At 47.2% G+C, this 18,184-nt stretch overlaps 1 protein-coding gene across 1 annotated transcript in view; it reads right to left on the bottom strand.

The window, feature by feature from the left end:
• FAM178B (family with sequence similarity 178 member B) overlaps nucleotides 1-18,184 on the bottom strand; it is a 291,511-nt gene that overhangs the window by 96,329 nt on the left and 176,998 nt on the right. Inside the window, exon 14 of the mRNA XM_087703499.1 lies at nucleotides 2,632-2,722. Coding sequence (XP_087559625.1) covers nucleotides 2,632-2,722 — 91 coding nt within the window. The remainder of the gene's footprint in view (nucleotides 1-2,631; nucleotides 2,723-18,184) is intronic.

Below are 18,184 nucleotides of genomic sequence, written 5' to 3'. Positions count from 1 at the left end.
ACAGAAGGGTTGCGCGGACTGCAGCTGTCCCTCAGCAACGCACTATCATGTCGGACAACCAGCACGTTTGTGCGGCCGTGATACCCCTTTCGCACAAGGTAGCGTGCGTTCGGGTGGTGTGGAGTCCCAGGGCGGATGCCCTGCCGAGTAAAGTAGAGAACTCTGACCCTGCGAACTCATTTCCACCTCGGACTGTTCTATCCATTGCATCCTGCGCTGCCGTTTGTCATCCCGTGAGCAAGCAGTCTCTGATGCGGGATGCGCAGCGGGGTGATGACTGGGTGGAGCGACAATAGGCAGAAGTAGGACCGGCGTCCCCATGGACTTTGGAAGGGGATCGTTTGAAGTGTCGGGGCCGGCTCTATGTTCCCGCAGGGCACATTTGTCGACAGGTGCTCTCGCAGGTTCATTGTGCGTCTGCATCAAGACATTGTTTTTTTTTCCGGATGTTGCGCCTGGCCTCCCGTCAATTTTGGTGGCCCCATCTGAAATATGACGTGCGGAGGTGCGTGGAGTCATGTGCCCAGTGCCAATGGGCCAGGTCTGCAAGGAGAACTCCGCCAAGATTCCAGCCTTTGTCAACCCCGGTCCCCGCAGCACTGGACTTTGTTTCTAGGTTCCCGGCGGGGTACCAGTGTCTTGGACCGTGTTCCGTGGAGGCCGTCACCAACCCTTCTGGGCCGCACCCCGATCGTCGGAACCCGGGGAAAGGGCCCTGTGGTGGGGGATAGTGTTGTGACTCAGCAGCAGTCTTCTGTGAGTCTTTTCGGGATGCAAGATTAACTATGCAGCTGGGGCTCGTTAGGGGCATCTTCTGGGGATAAAAGGACGGATGGTGCCACGCCCTGATTGCAGGAGTCAACGTTCATTCGTGCGTTTCAACATTCATTGATGATCAGTCGTGGTTTATTTGAAAGACACTTGGAGAAGTGATTGGTTTTCTGTAACCCTGATTCAAGGAGACACTTGGAGAAGTGCATTGCTTTGTAAGAGTTTTTGTTTGGTATTCTGTTATCTCGTTAGAGACTTTATTTATGTTTATTTTTGGGCTCGCAGCCAGTCTGAGCCGAGAACTGATAAAGTGAGTTCCTTTTACGTTTGTCTGCCTGTTGTCTGTTAACGAGCGGAGAAGGTATGTATGTATGTATGTATGTATGTATGTATGTATGTACACTATGTATGTATGCATGTATGTATGTATGTAGGTAGGTAGATAGGTGGATTAGATAGATAGATAGATAGATAGATAGATAGATAGATAGATAGATAGATAGATAGATAGATAGATAGATGATAGACAGATAGACAGACAGACAGATAATCTATATAGGTATGTATATATGTATGTATGTAGGTAGGTAGGTAGGTAGGTGGAATAGATAGATAGATAGATAGATAGATAGATAGATAGATAGATAGATAGATTGATAGATAATCTATATAGGTATGTATATATGTATGTATGTATGTATGTATGTACTGTATGTATGTATTGTATGTATGTATGTATGTATGTATGTATGTATGTATGTAGGTAGGTAGGTAGGTAGGTAGGTAGGTAGGTAGGTGGATTAGATAGATAGATAGATAGATAGATAGATAGATAGATAGATAGATAGATAGATAGATAGATAGATAGATAGATAGATAGATAGATAGATAGATATGCAGGGTGGAAGCAGTGATGAGTTCCTACCGGTTCAGACTGGTTCGGCCAAAGTGGTTTGGGAGTCTGGGTCACTGGAACCGAGAGCGACCCAGGCCTGCCATACCCCTAAACTGTTTCTCTAGGTGGCGCCATAGGCACCACCATCTTGTTTTTTTGCTTCTGCGCATAACGAGCGAACTGGCAGTAGTGCCTGCTGGAACCCATCCCTGGGTGGAAGCACATATCTGTGACATGTGGGGGGGGGCGGCTGTTTAGACTATTGAGAGAGTCGTCTGCAGTGATGTGTACGGTAGATTTAATGGCAATGAGCTAAACCCGAGGAATCCGTTTGATTTGTGCATCGTCTTCAGTTCAGCTCCTTGGTTGGTTGATGTGAGGATCAGCAAGGGTGCAAAGGCCTCCAAAGAGTGACCTGGCCAAATGGTTGGGTTTTGTAGAATCCACTGAAGAACACCACACGTATGAAGATATTTTACCCTCCGGTAGCAAGCAGGGTCAGCCTGCCAATGTATTTTAGATTATGGAGGCCCAATTTACTAGTCCGTGATTCTAAAGCTCTCTATGATGTCCCTGGACTTTTCACATGCCATTCAGCAATCCAATTCTACAGCCTTGTTCACCTTAGCTACTCTAAGATCTGGGGACTTCAATTCCCAAAATTCCCCAGTCAAGCATGCATGCATGGCTGGCTGGGGAATTCTGGGACTTGAAGTCCCCACATCTGAAAGTTGTTGAGATTGGCAGACGCTGTTCTACGCTACCTCCTTACCAGGGAAATGCCTCTTTCACAAGGAGTGGTGAAAGGAAATGGTCCAAAAACAAAACTCAACACCCCTCAACACCTTCCCTTGGGGATGATCCCCCCCAAATTATTCCAAGATACCTCCCGCTATGCAGAAAGAGAATCAATGAAGCATCACCCCTGACCCCTTCCTTCTCTTCTCCTGGTTTCCCAAACTCACCTGGATTTCTTCTTGCCAGACATTTGGGGCCATCTTCATTTTTCCAAGAAGCTTCATAATGAAGTAGAGGCTGAGATTTCTGCGTAGTTGTCTGGGGAGGAAGAACGGGTGAGATGCTCATCAGTGCTCTTCTAACTGCCTTGTATTCCCTTCCCAACCCGGGTGCTCAGTCTGGCATGGAGTTGGCAAATTCCAATGTTTTCCCCACCTCACCAGCCCCCATTCTTTTGGTTTTGCTAGCCAGGTAAGATGAGCAGCCAATACTTGTAAACATAGAAATAAACAAACAAATGTTTGTGGCCAGCAGAGTTGGACAGTGAGGAGGTTGGGAAGGAACCTGGGCCAGTCTTGGAGTCTGGGGAAGGCTCTGATGAGGGCTCTGTGTCATGCCGGAGGCAGAGAGGGGACCAGAGCCGTATGCCAGTTATCAGCTGCCTTCAGAGTCAGACATCAGTGAGGCAGAAGAACAGCTGGAGCCTGTTCCCAGTGTGCTCATGCGAAGAGCTGCCAGAAGAAAAGAACCACAGGTGAATGGACTCTCCCATAGGAAATGGGTTCCTACCGGTTCAGACCAGTTCATCGAAACCGAACTGATAGTAGCTTGCCTGGTTCCAGCGACCCAGGCCTGCCACATCCCTGAACCGGTTGCTGTTGTTTTGCTTCTGTGCATACGCAGAGCAATTTTTATTCCTCTGTGCATGCAAATGCAGCATGCCCGCATGGCGTGCCCATAAGTGAACCGGCAGTAGTGACTGCCAGAACCCACCCCTGCATATAACCCCCCAACAATCTGGGTCTTCATTTTAATGACCTCGGAAGGACAGAAGGCTGAGTCAACCTTGTAAGATTTGAACTGTCAAATTGCAGTCAGCCAGCAGTCAGCAGAAGTCGCCTGCAGTACTGCACTCTAACCACTGCACTACCAAGATCTCCTGCTTGAGCAGGGTCAGGCTAGAAGACCTCTGAAGTCCCTCTTGACCTAAGATTCCACATTCCATGTTATGTCTCAGGTGCCCAAATTTCTTGGGCTGATCCTAATGCCACCTTCCTGGAGACAGATCAGTTAGGTGGATATAAAGACGGTGAGGGAGAAGAGGTAGGTGGGAGTTTCCCATCTAATCCATCTCCACAGACCTCAGAAAGCAGATGGGGGGCAGAGGTGCATTGCTACCGGTTCCCACCAGTTCTGCCGAACCGGTCGTGGAAATTGGGAATGCGTTGTCGAACTGATAGGGACCACAGGCTGGCCACACCCCTGAACTAGTTCCCTGGTCACCCATGCCATTGAGATATTTTCAGGCAACTGCACATGTGCCCAATAAACTGGCAGTAACACAGGCAGCAACCCACCCCTGTTGGGGGTTTAATGGTAGACATCCCTCTGCCCTCTGGAGCTAAATAAACACCCACAGTTGAATCTCTCTCATCCAACTCTCAGGCTTACACTCAACTCTTTTATTTTGCAAGTGCCACAGATGCATCCTGTTTCCAGCGCGAGCTCCAGAGAACTGCACCACCTCCAGTAACAACACGAGGCCTAAAATTTCCTCAGCAAACAGGTCATTCATTACAAGCCTGTTGTTGTAAGCCTGGTCTCCACTCTTGTTCCCAGCAGTCTCGTGGAAGCATGTCTTGACACAGATACAGATTAACAGAGTTGGAAGGGACCTTGTAGGTCATCTATTCTAAACCTCCCCCCCAGCAAGAGACCCGACACCGTTTCTGACAGAAGGCAGTCCAGTCTCTTCTTGAAAATTTCCAGGAATGAAGCTTCCACAACTTCCAAAAGCAACTTCTATTCCATGGGCTGATTGTTCTCACTGTCACAAAGTTCCTCCTTATTTCTAGGTTGAATCTCCCCTTGGTCAGTTTCTGTACATTGTTCCTGATATAACAAAGGCAACAACTATATTTGGAAGAGCAACTCAAACATCTAATTCAAGCCCACCATCCAAAGAGGGAGGACAGGACGGTGGCTCAGTGGTTAAGACGCTGGGCTTGTTGGCTGGAAAACTGGCAGCCCAGGTTCGAGACCTAAGCACCACGCAACAGGGTGAGCTCCTGTCCTCACCTCAGCTCCTGCCCATCTAGTAGTTTCAAAAGCATGCAAAGGCAAGTAGATAAATAGGTACCACTTCAGTGGGAAAATAACAGTGCTCTGTGATGTCATGCTGGCCACATGGCTGTGGAAATGGCCTTGAAATGGAGACGAGAACTGCTCCCTACAGTTGGTAGTGACTAGCGGAGTAAAATCTGCAGGGATGTCTCTTTTTTATTATTTAAAGAGGAGCTTAAGAGGAGGGTAATTTTTAAATCACAGGCCCTTCTGTCCTGGGAATGTGGAAGTGAGACCGCAAAAAGTACCTTAGGATGATTAAAAAATGTAAACAGGTCCTAATAGTCTGGCAAATTATGCTTGCTTTTGTCCTTTAGTAATTACTAACTGATAACCTGGTATTTATTTATAGGGGGGGAATGTCTGGACCAAACATAATTTCTAATTTTGGATTCTCCCCACTACCAGAAGGAGCCCCTTGTGGAGTACTGTGAAGCCGTTACCATGGCAACTCCACTGCGCTGTACAGTAGTACAGTAGAAGCCATTTGAAGGCACAACAGGCTGCATCTTAACAGAACACATACCCTGCGGGATGTTAGGGGTGTCTTACCCCCACAGTATTCTTCTCCAGAGAGTAAGCTATCTGTATACCAAGTTTAGTTGAAATTGTTAGAGGTGTTTCAGAGTTATGCTGGAACACACACACACACACACACACAGCCATATATATACATACATACATACATACATACATATAGATATAGATATAGATACAGATATAGATATATAGATAGAGATAGAGATAGAGATAGAGATATAGATATAGATATAGATAGAGATATGAAGATTAGAAGGCTTCTCACTTCTTCTCCCCCCCTCCCCCCGTGTTTTAACTAGGAACTTTGAAGAAGAGAACAAATGCAGATCTTAACGCTGGGATAAGTAACTTGAGGTAAGCCATGAGGCTACTGTTCTTCAGTACTGGTAGTCCTCAACTTATGACAGTACTTGAGCCCAGAATTATGGACATAAATAGTTGCAATGGTTAAGCAGGTACCATGTGACTGGGCTTAACTTTACAGCATGTTTTGCAGTGGCCGTAAAAGTGAAGGTCGTTAAGGGAACCCATGTTACCGAACGGGCGTTTTTGTCAGAAAGCAGAAGTGAATGTCAGAAATCAGCACAAAAACTGTGGGAAATTTCGGCCGCAGGACCCTGGGATGCTGCAAACCGCAGGAAAGGGGAATCTGGTTGCTAAGGGGCCCAAAATGTGAGCATGGGACCCACAGGGAGAGGAGGGGGGGTGTAACTTCAAAATCAGAATGTTAAATGCCCTTTGGAGGGTGATTGTAATTTCAAAGCGTTGCTAAGCAACCAGTCGTAAGTCGAGGACTACCTGTAAATATTTTCTGTTGCTGAAGAAACGGCTTCCCACGTTCCCCCTGCAGGAGCCCTCTCTTAGGAATTGTGTAAATGCTGAACTGTTGGTACATGTGTGCAATCCTGAAATCTGGCACAGTGTGACAATTGCTCCTAAAGGCAAACTGACTGCAGCAGATGTGTGGATGGAGACCTACACTGAGATTTCATACCTCCTGCTCTCTCGCTCTCGCTCTTCTTCTCTCTCACTCTTTCCCTCCCACTTCTTCTCTCTCTCTCCCTTTCTCCCTACCACTCCCTCTCTCTCTCCCCACTACTCCTCTCACTCTCTCTCTTCCTCCCCCCCCCTCTCTCTCTCTCTCTCTCTCTCGGTCTCTCTCTCTCTCGGTCTGTCTCTCTCTCTGTCTCTGTCTCTGTCTCTGTCTCTGTCTCCCTCCCTCCCTCCCTCCCTCCCTCTCTCACATACACACACACGGAAAGCAATTTTGTAAGATGCCAAACAAGAGGTGCCCTCAGAGTACATTCAAACAAGCCAAAACCACAGCCGCCCTCTCTTGCCCGGGCCTTGTTTTCTTTTATTTAAACTATATTTGTAGTGTGCCCTTCATGAAAATACTCCTTCAGCAATTTGCAAGACGTTGCAAGGTATAAAAAACAATAAAAGGAGGGAGGCATGAACAACCTTCGGGACACATTAAAACAGCAAGGAGTGACCATAAAATAAAATAAAATAATAAAATAAACGGAGGATAAAATCAATATCGAGATGAAGACAAACAAGCTTGCACTCAATCCCGACAAGACCGAGTGGTTATTGATGCTCCCTCCCAAAAATGGTCCAGCTATTCCATCCCTTAGCCTGGGGGCTGAAATTATACGCCCCTCAGAGAGGGTTCGCAATTTGGGAGTCCTCCTGGATCCACAGCTGACGTTAGAACATCATTTGTCGGCTGTGACCAGGGGGACCTTTGCCCAGGTTCACCTGGTGCACCAATTGCGACCCTACCTGGACCGGGAGGCCCTTCGGATAGTCACTCACGCCCTCGTCACCTCAAGACTGGATTACTGTAACGCGCTCTACATGGGGCTGTCCTTGAAGAGCGTTCGAAGACTTCAGTTAGTCCAGAATGCAGCTGCGTGAGCGATTGTGGGTGCATCTAGGTTCACCCACGTTACACCTATCCTCCGAGAGCTGCACTGGCTGCCCATTGGTCTCCGGACACGCTTCAAGGTGCTAGTCGTTACTTATAAAGCCCTGCATGGCATCGGACCTGGTTACCTGAGAGACTGCCTCCTGCCAATTACCTCCCTAAGACCGATTCGATCGCACAGACTTGGCCTTCTCCGGATTCCATCTGCCAGCCAATGCCAGCTGGCGACCCCTCGGGGGAGGGCCTTCTCTGTTGCAGCTCCGGCCCTCTGAAACGACCTCCCCACTGAGACCCGGACCCTTACTACCCTTCCGGCCTTCTGTAAAGCTGCTAAGTCCTGGCTGTTCCAGCAGGCCTGGGGCTGTTGAAGCATCCAGCCCCACTTTAATTGTGAATGTTGCTGCTTTTTAAATTTTGTATTGTCTTATTTATCCCCCTTCCCTTTTTATTGTAAGCTGCCCGGAGTCCTTCAGGAGTGGGTGGCATACAAGACCAATAAAACAAACAAAACAAACAAGACAACAAGAGCATTTTATTCTAATATAATCAAGTAATAAGGAAATGTAGTTATTTATTTAGGGAAAGGGGCAGAAAACGTAATTTATCTTTGCTCTTGCTTGTCTTGTTTGTTTGTCGGGCATACATGCATTCCTCGGCTTACAACCATTCGTTTAGTGACTGTCCGATGACCATTTTTCACACTTACAATCATTGCAGTGGGACCCCCATGATCAAAATTCAGATGATTGGCAACCGGCTCATATTTACGACGGTTGCTGTGTCCCAGGGTCACATGATCCCATTTTGTGACCTTCCAACTGGCAAATTCCACATGGATGCCAACCCTGTTATTCTCTTAACCACGGCTGACAGATTCCAAGTAATAGATCCATAACAAGGAAAGCTCCAAGTCAGGCAATTTCCGCGAAGGATAACTTTATTGGAAATAAAGTGAAAACCGGCTCTAAAGGTTCCCGCGGTTTTCACCTAGTTAAAAGAGAAAGTTTTTCCCATACCCAAAACAATCAGTCACATGGTCCAATCAAGATGCTGTTTGGTCATCTGGAAGACCTCCTTCCTCCTTCCACGGTCCAGGTGTGAGAATGCCCTTGGTTCTCAAGAGAAAGCATTTTGCTTCGGCTACACAACCCCCTCTATCTTTAATCCCCATCCCTTTTGCTGAACTCCAGTGTAGCAACCCTGAAGCTCCGATAGGGCTCCAGTCAAGTCAGCTTCAATGGCAGGAATTCAATTAATGGCGGTGGCAAGAAAGGTCCCAGAATGGGGCAAAAGACATTCAACAACTGTCTCGCTTAGCCACGGAAATGTTGGGATCAATTGTGGACATATTCTGGTCAAACAGCCTTGGGAATGGTGGTGGGCTCCGGATCCCGTTGCAACTGATACAATGCAACGGGGCCGGGTGTCCACTACATGCATGCACGCAGCACACACGCACACATGTGCAGCATGCGCATGCGTCTTTACCTCCTGTGACTCTCTGCGATGCTTCTGTGATGCTTCAGCTGCTCGGAGGAGCATCGCGCAGGCTCTGTACATTCCGTGCGTGTGCACAGAAGCACCGAAGAGCTCAAATACTGGTAAGAAGCTTGTGCGGGGGGTGGGCCCTCCGGAGCACAGTACCGGAATGGTACCCGATGCTCCCAGCAGGCACCGGTATGCCCATATTGGGGCGTAATGGTCGTAATCCACCACTGGGACATATGCCGAGGACTACCTGCATAGAGAATAAGATTTGTGGAAAAGCTTTAAATTCGTGCTGTCCTCTTTTCACGGAGGTTTCTGAGCCTTCAGCTTCTAAGTGCTTCTGGTCAAAGAGCCCTGGGAATGGCGGTGGGTGGCTTTGATTCCAATTAGAAAAGCAAAGAAGAGTTTGGCCACCCCGGGGGAGGGGGATAAAGAATGCTGTTTTTCTTTCACAATTATAACTAGCCCTACTTGTTCTTACTTCTCCAGGGACATGGGACATGTCAAAACAGATGCAGGGTTTTTACAACTCTTTAATGTTTATTTTCCCAGCTGAAACCTGTAATTCCGTGACACCCATGTCCACACCCATTCCTTTCTTCCCCGTCTCATCCCAGAGTCCGGCTGGCCAGGTGTGTTTTGAGCTCCAGACAATTCGAGGTGAGAAGCCCATCATCCACTAACCCTGCCTTGTGGTAACTGCCTTTAAGTATTACAGTTCCCAATTGCTTTTACGCAGTGGTGAGAGTCAAAGGTTTTTTACTACTGGTTCTGTGGGTGTGGCTTGGTGGGCTTGGCTTGGTGGGCGTGGCAGGGAAGGATACTGCAAAATCTCCATTCCCACCCCTCGCACACCTACGTATGTACACCAGTAACAGCAGGGTCACAATCTGATTGTGTGAACAAAAGCTGGTTTGAGGTTCAGGAAATCAGAAGTCATGGGAGCTTCCAAGAAGAGACTGGATTGGATCTGTCAGAAATGGTGTAGGGTCTCCTGCTTGGGCGTGAGAGTTGGACTAGATCAGCTGTCACCAACAGGTGATCCGTGGACCACTGCTGGTCTGCGAGAAAATGGTGGTCTGCAGAAAAATTATTTGCATTTTTATATTGCATGAAATCAGGGGTCCTCAAACTACAGCCCCTGGGACAGATACTTGCAATGAACACTTGTGTTGCTGCAGAGAGTCTCTCCCTTTGGGGTCTTTTTATGTGGGTCGGAGGGGGTCTGCTTCAGCCTCCTGGTGTGGGGCTTTTTGTGAAGGCTGGAGGGAAGGGCCGCTGGTGGCGAAGAGCCGGAGGGCCTCGTTCCAGTGGGACTGCATCATGGCCTGGAACTGGTTGACCATCTCAGCCTGCTGAGCCTCCAGGCGCTGGCACCTGGCCTTGCACTCCCGCAGGTCTTCCCTCTGCTTGGAAAGCCTATGCTCTTAGTCCTCAGTGAGGTGCTTCTGCTGAGCCTCCTTCTCGGTCAGATCCAATTTGAACTGAGCTATTTTGCCAACTTTTTCTCATGGTGGCTGTTTAGCTTCAGCAACTGCTTCCTGTTGGGGCCCTAAGGAGCCCGGGCGAGCAGGCAAGGAGTGGCTGGGAGGGGAAGGGCAAGTAGAGGTTGGCGAGACGCCCCTTGACGTGAGTGATATTGAGTTGGTTAGGCCCACCCAGTCACAAGACCACCTAGCCACGCCACCCGGACGATCATTGGGCAGATCATATTAGTGGTTCGTGGGATTTAAAATTATGCATTTAGTGGTCCCGAAAGGTTAGTAACTCCTGCACTAGATTGCCTCCAAGGTCCCTTCCCACTCTGTTATTCTGTTATCTATTCAACGGAAGCAGAAGTGAGCAGAGGACCCCAGCAGCAGCATCAAGAGCCTTCTCTAAAGGAAAGGAAAGATTAAACGATCCATCTTTTTTTTTCGGCATGATTTCCAAGTTTTTATGGAAGCTTCTGGAGGATTCTGAACACAAAGAAGGACCAGCAGCGCATTTGCACAACATACTTAACCTGGTTGCTGCATTAAATCGTACAAGAGGCTTGAGGAATATGTTGACGGACAAATGTGCTTGGATTCTCAGATTGTGCAAGACACAACAAGTCAAATAGAACGTTCATCAAACCTCACGTGCGCTACTAAGCCATGTGACTTTGCGACAGGTTTGTGTACATAGCTGGACGAAACCGAGGAAGCCTGCCAAGTGCATCTGCTGCTCTTTAAGAAAGAAAGTGTTTCTCAAACTTGGCAGCTTTATGTTGTGGCCTGCCAGCAGATTCGGACAATGAGGAGGTTGGGGAGGAACATGGGCCAGTCCTGGAGTCTGGGGAAGGCTCTGATGAAGGCTCTGTGTCGGAGGCAGAGAGGGGGCCAGGGCCATCTGGGAGTTATGTGCTGCCTCCAGAGCCTCTGGTGTCAGACAGCAGTGAGGCAGAAGAACAGTGGGAGCCTGTTCCCAGCGTGCGCATGCACAGAGCTGCCAGAAAGCTTTGAAAAGTGCTGTGTTTGGCCTTGCTCTGCATTTGGCAGTTAGGTCTCTGGCAGCATTCCAAGGGAGATAAGGTGGGTGTTTATCAACATTCCCCTGAAAGACTGTGGCAACTCAAGCAGACATCTGTTGGAATCTTCACAGACTGTTTGTGAATCCTTGCATACTGTTAATGACCATAATTTACAGCGGTATAAATAAAAGAGGGACAAATATTGTGATTTCTACTACGTCAGAACATTTTAAGATGTGTAGACTTGAATTCCCAGAATTCCCCAACAAGCCATATATCTAATACAGGGGTCGGCAACCTTAAACACTCAAAGAGCCACAAAGGTCCTAACTGGAAGCCCCCTGTTCAATTCTGGAGACAACCGTAATTCCACCATAGATTCTCCTCCTAGCGTGGCATCCTTTTTCCTCTACCTGTCCTACCCAAAACCCCTATCAATTGTGGTGCCGACTGGCAACAGGGAGCCGCAGCAGAGGGATGAGAGAGCCATGTGCGGCTCCAGAGCCGCAGGTTGCCGACCCCTGATCTAATGCATCTAAAAATTGGGAAGGTTGAGCAAGTTGCTCTAAGGAGTGGGAAAATCCTATCCTTTGGCTGACAGAAGAGCTGCTGCAACTCCCAGAGGCAGCTTTGTTCATTACCAAAATGCTGTTCAATCAATCAGAATAGAACTTGAAGGGACCTTAGAAGTTTTCTAATCCAACCCTGCTCAAACAGGATACATTATACCAAGGGTGTCAAACTCAAGCCTCCGGCCCGCAGGTGCTTAGATTTGGCCCACAGGGTTGCCCTGGAAATAGTGAAAGACCGGCCCATGGCCACGAACACCTCCTGTATCCCTCTATAAGTGAAAACGGAGCTCTGGGGGGTGCCATATATGCCCCCCGAGCTCTGTTTTTGCTGGCAGAGGGCTTCAGGAGACCATTGTGGCTACTAAAAATGGGGCCCGGGGAGGTGGCACATGGCCCACCTGAACTCCGTTTTTGTTGGCAGAGGGCTGCAGGAGGCTGTTGAGGCTGAAAACGGAGTTCGGGAGCCCGTTTTCACTGGCAGAGTGCAGGCACCCTTGACATGAGTGACGTCGAGCTGGCCACCCCCTGGCCATGCCCCCCCCCAGCCACACTGAGGTCAAACACAACTTTGATGCCTCCCCCATTGAAATCAAGCTTGACACCCCTGCCTTCTATCATTTCAGACAAGTGGCTGTCCAGTCTCTTTTTAAAAACCTCCGGTGATGGAGTACCTAAAACTTTTGGAAGTAAGCCGTTCTACATTGGTTAATTGTTCTCACTTAATTCCACGTTGCTTCTCTCCTCAATTAGTTTCCATCCATTGTTTCCAATGCTTTGGAAAATAACATTGCTATCATATCACCCTCTAGCTCTTCTTTTCTCTATACTAGCCATACTCAATGCCTAAAATCGTTCTTTTAACCTCCAGGCCTTTAATCAAAAGCTTAGTTGCTCTTCTTTGTACTTTTACTAAAGTCTCAACATCTTTTGTGTAACACGGTGACCAAAACTGGACACCGTTTTCCAGCTGGGGTCTTAACTAAGGATTTATAAAGCGGTACTAATACTCCATGTGTTTTGGATTCTCTGCCTGGTTTATATAGGGTTGTATGTTTAGTTGGGTACAGTTGAAGTGTCTAACACGGCTCCTGACTCATTCCTGCCTATTGAATGATGCAAAGTAGGACAATGGGCGATCAAATAAAACGCACTCAACTGGCAGAATCCACAGAAGTCCTTCCCAGACACAGAATTTGCATTCTCTCGTCACGGAAAACACACGCACACACACCAGTGTTGAGCACGCCGCTCAGAGGAGCAGCAAGGAATCGTGCTCAGAGCAGGTGGCACAAACCCTGGCAGTGCCATGCGGGCGGATGGTGTGGCATGCTAAGCAGAGGAATGCACAGAGCATTTGGGAATGCACGGCATCCCAATAAATGCATTAAAAACAAAAGAGAGGGAAAAAAATCAAAAGAAACAAATGAGCAAACCAGGAAAACAAGTCCCATTGCAGGGACCACAGATCAGGGGCATCTAAATCAGGTCTCAGAAACTGGAGCCCAGAAGCAGCCAAAACTGTGCCCAATCCAGAGAGAGCCACGTGCCCCACGCTTAATGCAGCAATTTCTGGATTTCTATCATCGCCAAAGTAATTATTGCTTCATTCGTTAAATTGGGGGGGGGGGTGATTGCGCATTCCTCTGCAGCTGTTAAAACTGTGGCTCAGGAACTGCAGTCCTGCATTACAAATAGAATTGGAATATGGACTGAGTTTCCATATTTCTCTTTCTTTTTTTTTACACAAGGTTCATGATAAGATAAAATGCAAATAGAAATTAGGAACGTTAAAGGAAAGAGATGGGCGGAAACGAAGGGGGAAAAAGAAGGGGTGAACACAGACTTTTTGGGGTGCAGCCAAACGCAGAAAAGAATGAGAGCCTCAATCTTTCGCTTTCCGTTTCCAAAAGTTTCAAGCCATTTGCATATAAAAAGTCATTCTAGTTGCCAAGGTTTTGGAACCCTGCCATAGAGTAATGTAACACTGAGTATGACTCAATAGCAATAGCACTTAGACTTATATACCGCTTCACAGTGTTTTGCAGCCCTCTCTCAGCGGTTTACAGAGTCAGCCTGTTGCCCCCAACAATCTGGGTCCTTATTTGACCCGCCTCGGAAGGACGGAAGACTGCCCTGAGCAATGTTCCCTCTAAGCTGCGTGGCTGCACGGCCGCGCACGTGGCAACAAAACATCGTGCAGCCGTTTCCAAGTGCCGCACAGTGGTTTTTGTGAGACGCCTTCCACGATAATAGGAGAGGAGAGCTAGCCTGGAGACAGCAATCAGTTCTAGGTCCACAAGGCATAAAGTAGCTGAGATAAGGGGTGTAGGGGTTGGGAGAAGGCATGGGACAGGCTCCCAGCATCGGCTGCTCGGCTTTGCCATTTGCGAGAGAGGGGGGGGGGAGAGCACGAGCGTGTGTATCCCTCCTTCCTTCAGCCCAATACTCTCACTGGCATCCTGGCCAGACAAGAGGGACTGCAGAGGGTCTCCTCCAGCCTAGAGCAGCGAGTCATTCGATGGGAAAGTTGCCTCTTGGAAGGAATGACCTGGCTTGGCTCGCGCTTTGTCTCTCCTGCCTCTTCGCTTCTCTGTTCAGTCATTGGGCGGCAGATTGAAAGCGGGAGCTAAGCCGGGTCATTCCTTTCAAGAGGCAAGTTTCCCATCAAATGACTCGCTGCCCTAGACCCAATTATGGGAGGAAGTTTCCTCCCATAATTGGGGCTTACCAGGGGTTGTAACACTAATATATACCTTCTTCCCTGGCTTCAGCTGATAAGGAGGAGACCTGTGGCTTGATGGCTAAGACGTTTGCCTAAGATGCAATACAGCACAGGTTCGAATCCCAGTAAGGGTGTGGCTAGCTGATGAGAGCTAAATAGCTTGAAATAGATCTATACTAGTCTCCCTTTATTTATTTATCAGCACAAATAAAAACACAAATATAACAAAAAGGCAACAGTAAAAATATTGGGTTTCTGTCATGGTGGACTCTTGTGACGAGCCGATTGACAGATGTTGGAAGCAGTTAGCTTCCTCCCATAATTGGGGCTTACCAGGGGTTGTAACACTAATATATACCTTCTTCCCTGGCTTCAGCTGATAAGGAGGAGACCTGTGGCTTGATGGCTAAGACGTTTGCCTAAGATGCAATACAGCACAGGTTCGAATCCCAGTAAGGGTGTGGCTAGCTGATGAGAGCTAAATAGCTTGAAATAGATCTACACTAGTCTCCCTTTATTTATTTATCAGCACAAATAAACACACACACACACACACACACACACACACACACACACACATATATATATATATATATATATACACACACACACACACACACATATACATGTCTCCATGGATGCAATTGTGCAAGCATTTTTTTTCCTCTTTAAAAGAATTTTTGGATTTCTCCTCACCAAACTTTTAAGACTGAAAGAGTTAGAGTTGAAATATAAAGAGATTGTCAATCGCCATAGTGTTAGATTGATAGGCAATCTTGATTATATCCTCCTTAGAAAGATTATGCTACTGTATAGTTGAGAAAAAGATCAACTTCATTCCATGGAAATCCAGCAAAGTTCATAGGGAGGGTTTCTTTCTACGATGGGCTTCTTGGGTCAACTGTGAATATCAGCTATCAAAAATGTAGCTAGAAAATTAAGCAGACAATACACAATTGCAAAAAGAGAAGCCAACTTTCTGAATTCTGTTTCTTTGCACTTAGTGACTTATGAATAGACTAATGTTCTGAAAACCTGACCTAAATTACTATATATTTTAAATAGCTGTAAAGCTATGCTGAAAAAGTTGTTCTCAAGGTATTGTGATAAATTCAATAAAAAGAAGGGAATTCTTGATGAACTTAAGGAGAAATGAGAGTATTGGATAGTAAATGGACAAATAAAATATTTGCACCTCAGGGTTGAAATGAGATGTTCTCTCTTACTCTTTCTTCTTCCTCTCTTCTCTCTTTGTCTCTCTCATCCTCTTTCTCTTTGTCTCTCTTCTCTTTCTCCTTCTTTTCTATTCTTCTGTGATTTTCTCTCTCCTTTTCCCTTCTCTCTCCTCTTTGTCTCTTTCTGTCTCTCTCACCCTCTTTCTCTTTGTCTCTCTCTCTCCTTCTTTCCCACTCTTCTGTCACTTTCTCTGTCCTTCTGTATCTCTTCCCTCTTTTTTCTTCCTCTCTTCCTCCCTCCCATTCTTTTATCACTTTCTCTCTACCGTCCAACCTGTCCCCATACTTATCTTCGACTGATCATGTTTGCAATAATTTACCTTTTCTAAATAGGCGCAGTTCCCTTACCGGATCCCTCGCTCACTCACTCACTCAAACAAACAAACAAACAAACAAACACACACACACACACACACACACACACACACATTTTTCTCCATTCCAATTCAATCCTATAAATCAATTGCTCTGTGAAACATCTGTGAAAAAAATTCAGGTGCTCAGGCATGAAAATGTGCCGCTCAAACACTATACTTTTCCGCACACACTGAAAACAAAATTAGAGGGAACATTGGCCCTGAACCCATCAGGATCTAACTCCTGCCAGTGGGCAGAGTCAGCCTGCAACATTGAATTCTAACCACTGGGAAGGGAGGGAGGGAGGGAGGGAGGGAGGGAGGGAGGAAGGAAGGAAGGAAAATAGCAATAGCACTTAAAGTTATATACTGCTTCATAGTGCTTTACATCCCTCTCTAAGCAGTTTACAGAGTCGGCCTCTTGCCCCCAACAATCTGGGCCCTCATTTCACCCACCTCAGAAGGATGGAAAGTTGGGTCAACTTTGAGCCAGTCAGGATCGAACTTCCTGACTGTGGGCAGAGTTAGCCTGCAATAAAGCACTCTAACCACTGCACTAACATTCCTTCCTTCCTTCCTTCCTTCCTTCCTTCCTTCCTTCCTTCCTTCCTTCCTTCCTTCCTTCCTTCCTTCCTTCCCAAGCAATAGCACTTAGACTTATATACCGTGCTTCATAGTGCTTTTACAGCCCTCTCAACAGGTTTACAGCCTCTTGCCCCCAACCATATGGGTCCTCATTTTGCCCACCTCGGAAGGATGGGAGCCAACCTTGAGCCAGTCAGGATCAAACTCCTGGCAGTGGGCAGAGTTACCCTACCGTATTGCATTCTAAACATTGCGCCACCAAGGTTCTTCTTATCAAAAGGATTAGGGGAGATAACTGCCCTGAATGGACTTGCCAGAGGTTGCCTTGCCAGCCTCCAGTTCCTGTGACTCCCATTCTTTGGAAATCTAAACTCTGATCTCAGTTGGACCCTTATCCAAAGTCAAGATCGGGGAAGGGAAACAGTACTGCTTCTCCCATCCTTCCAAAGTCCCTTCCTGCAAGAGCTGTGTGTTTCCAAAAAAAGAATTTCCTAGACGGGCAACTAAAATAGGGAGATCTTGGCAGTGGCATCCGTGTTCTCTCCCTAGAAAGGCTGATCTGGTGCCAAAGTTTCCATTCCTCAGTGTTGTGCTAAAAACATCCTAGTCTTCCTAACAAATTTCATGTTAGGTTTTGTACAGTGGTTTTCCAAACCAACATTTTCCTTGGATTGGATGGAAAATACTCTGGACTTGTGTGTCTAACAGATTCTAGCAGATAAACAGAGTTGGAAGGGACCTTGGAGGTCATCCAGTCCAACCCACCGCCCAAGCAGGAGACCCTACACCATTTCTGACAGATGGCAATCCAATCGCCGAGCCCCCTGAAGGGTGTGAACATCCTCCCCCTTGATCTGTAGGCCCTCCAGTGGCCGGAAACAGGGTCATTTTTCGACTTCTGGAAGGCCGGTTTTTCGCCATCCTAGAGCCTCCGCGTGGGCCCTGTAATTATCTGGCATGAAGAATGGGCTGCTTGGAGACTCCTGGGAGAGGCAGAGAGGGGTGAACCAGTCCTTGCAACCACAGGTTCGGCGAACCAGATGCAAAATTAACATCTGGTTTGTCCAAACCAGTGTGAACCGGCTGAATCCAACCCCTGTTTCTCTGGTCTTCATTTGGGAAGAAAAACCCCTTCCCTGCTCCTTAATATCAGCTTTCGGTACAAGAAGGGCTTATACCTGTGTGGTAGAGAAAGAGTTCAAAGAGAAAGCTCTCTCTATTTTCAAACACACAACAGGAGTTTTCATAATAATAATAATACTAGCGATTTGCGAGATTATTAAATAAAAAGAGTGTCGAGGGAAGAAAGAAGCAATAAAATGACCTCTTGAAAAGAGCCAAAGGGGGAATTTTAGCTCTTGACTCGATTCACAGGGAGCTGTTTGCAGGGCTGATGGCAAAGGCTGCTGGGACCGATTGCTTAGCTCCGTGTCTGTGGAGATTCTCAGTCATCCGGGTCATAGTTGTCTCAAAAGTGCTTTTTCAAAACAAAAACCAAAGTTTCATATATAC

This window comes from Thamnophis sirtalis, unplaced genomic scaffold (assembly GCF_051295495.1).
Source record: "Thamnophis sirtalis isolate CommonGarterSnake01/CBP01778 unplaced genomic scaffold, rThaSir2_p1.2 scaffold_2, whole genome shotgun sequence".
NCBI lineage: Eukaryota > Metazoa > Chordata > Lepidosauria > Squamata > Natricidae > Thamnophis > Thamnophis sirtalis.
This window is presented reverse-complemented; position numbering and strand designations above follow the sequence as displayed.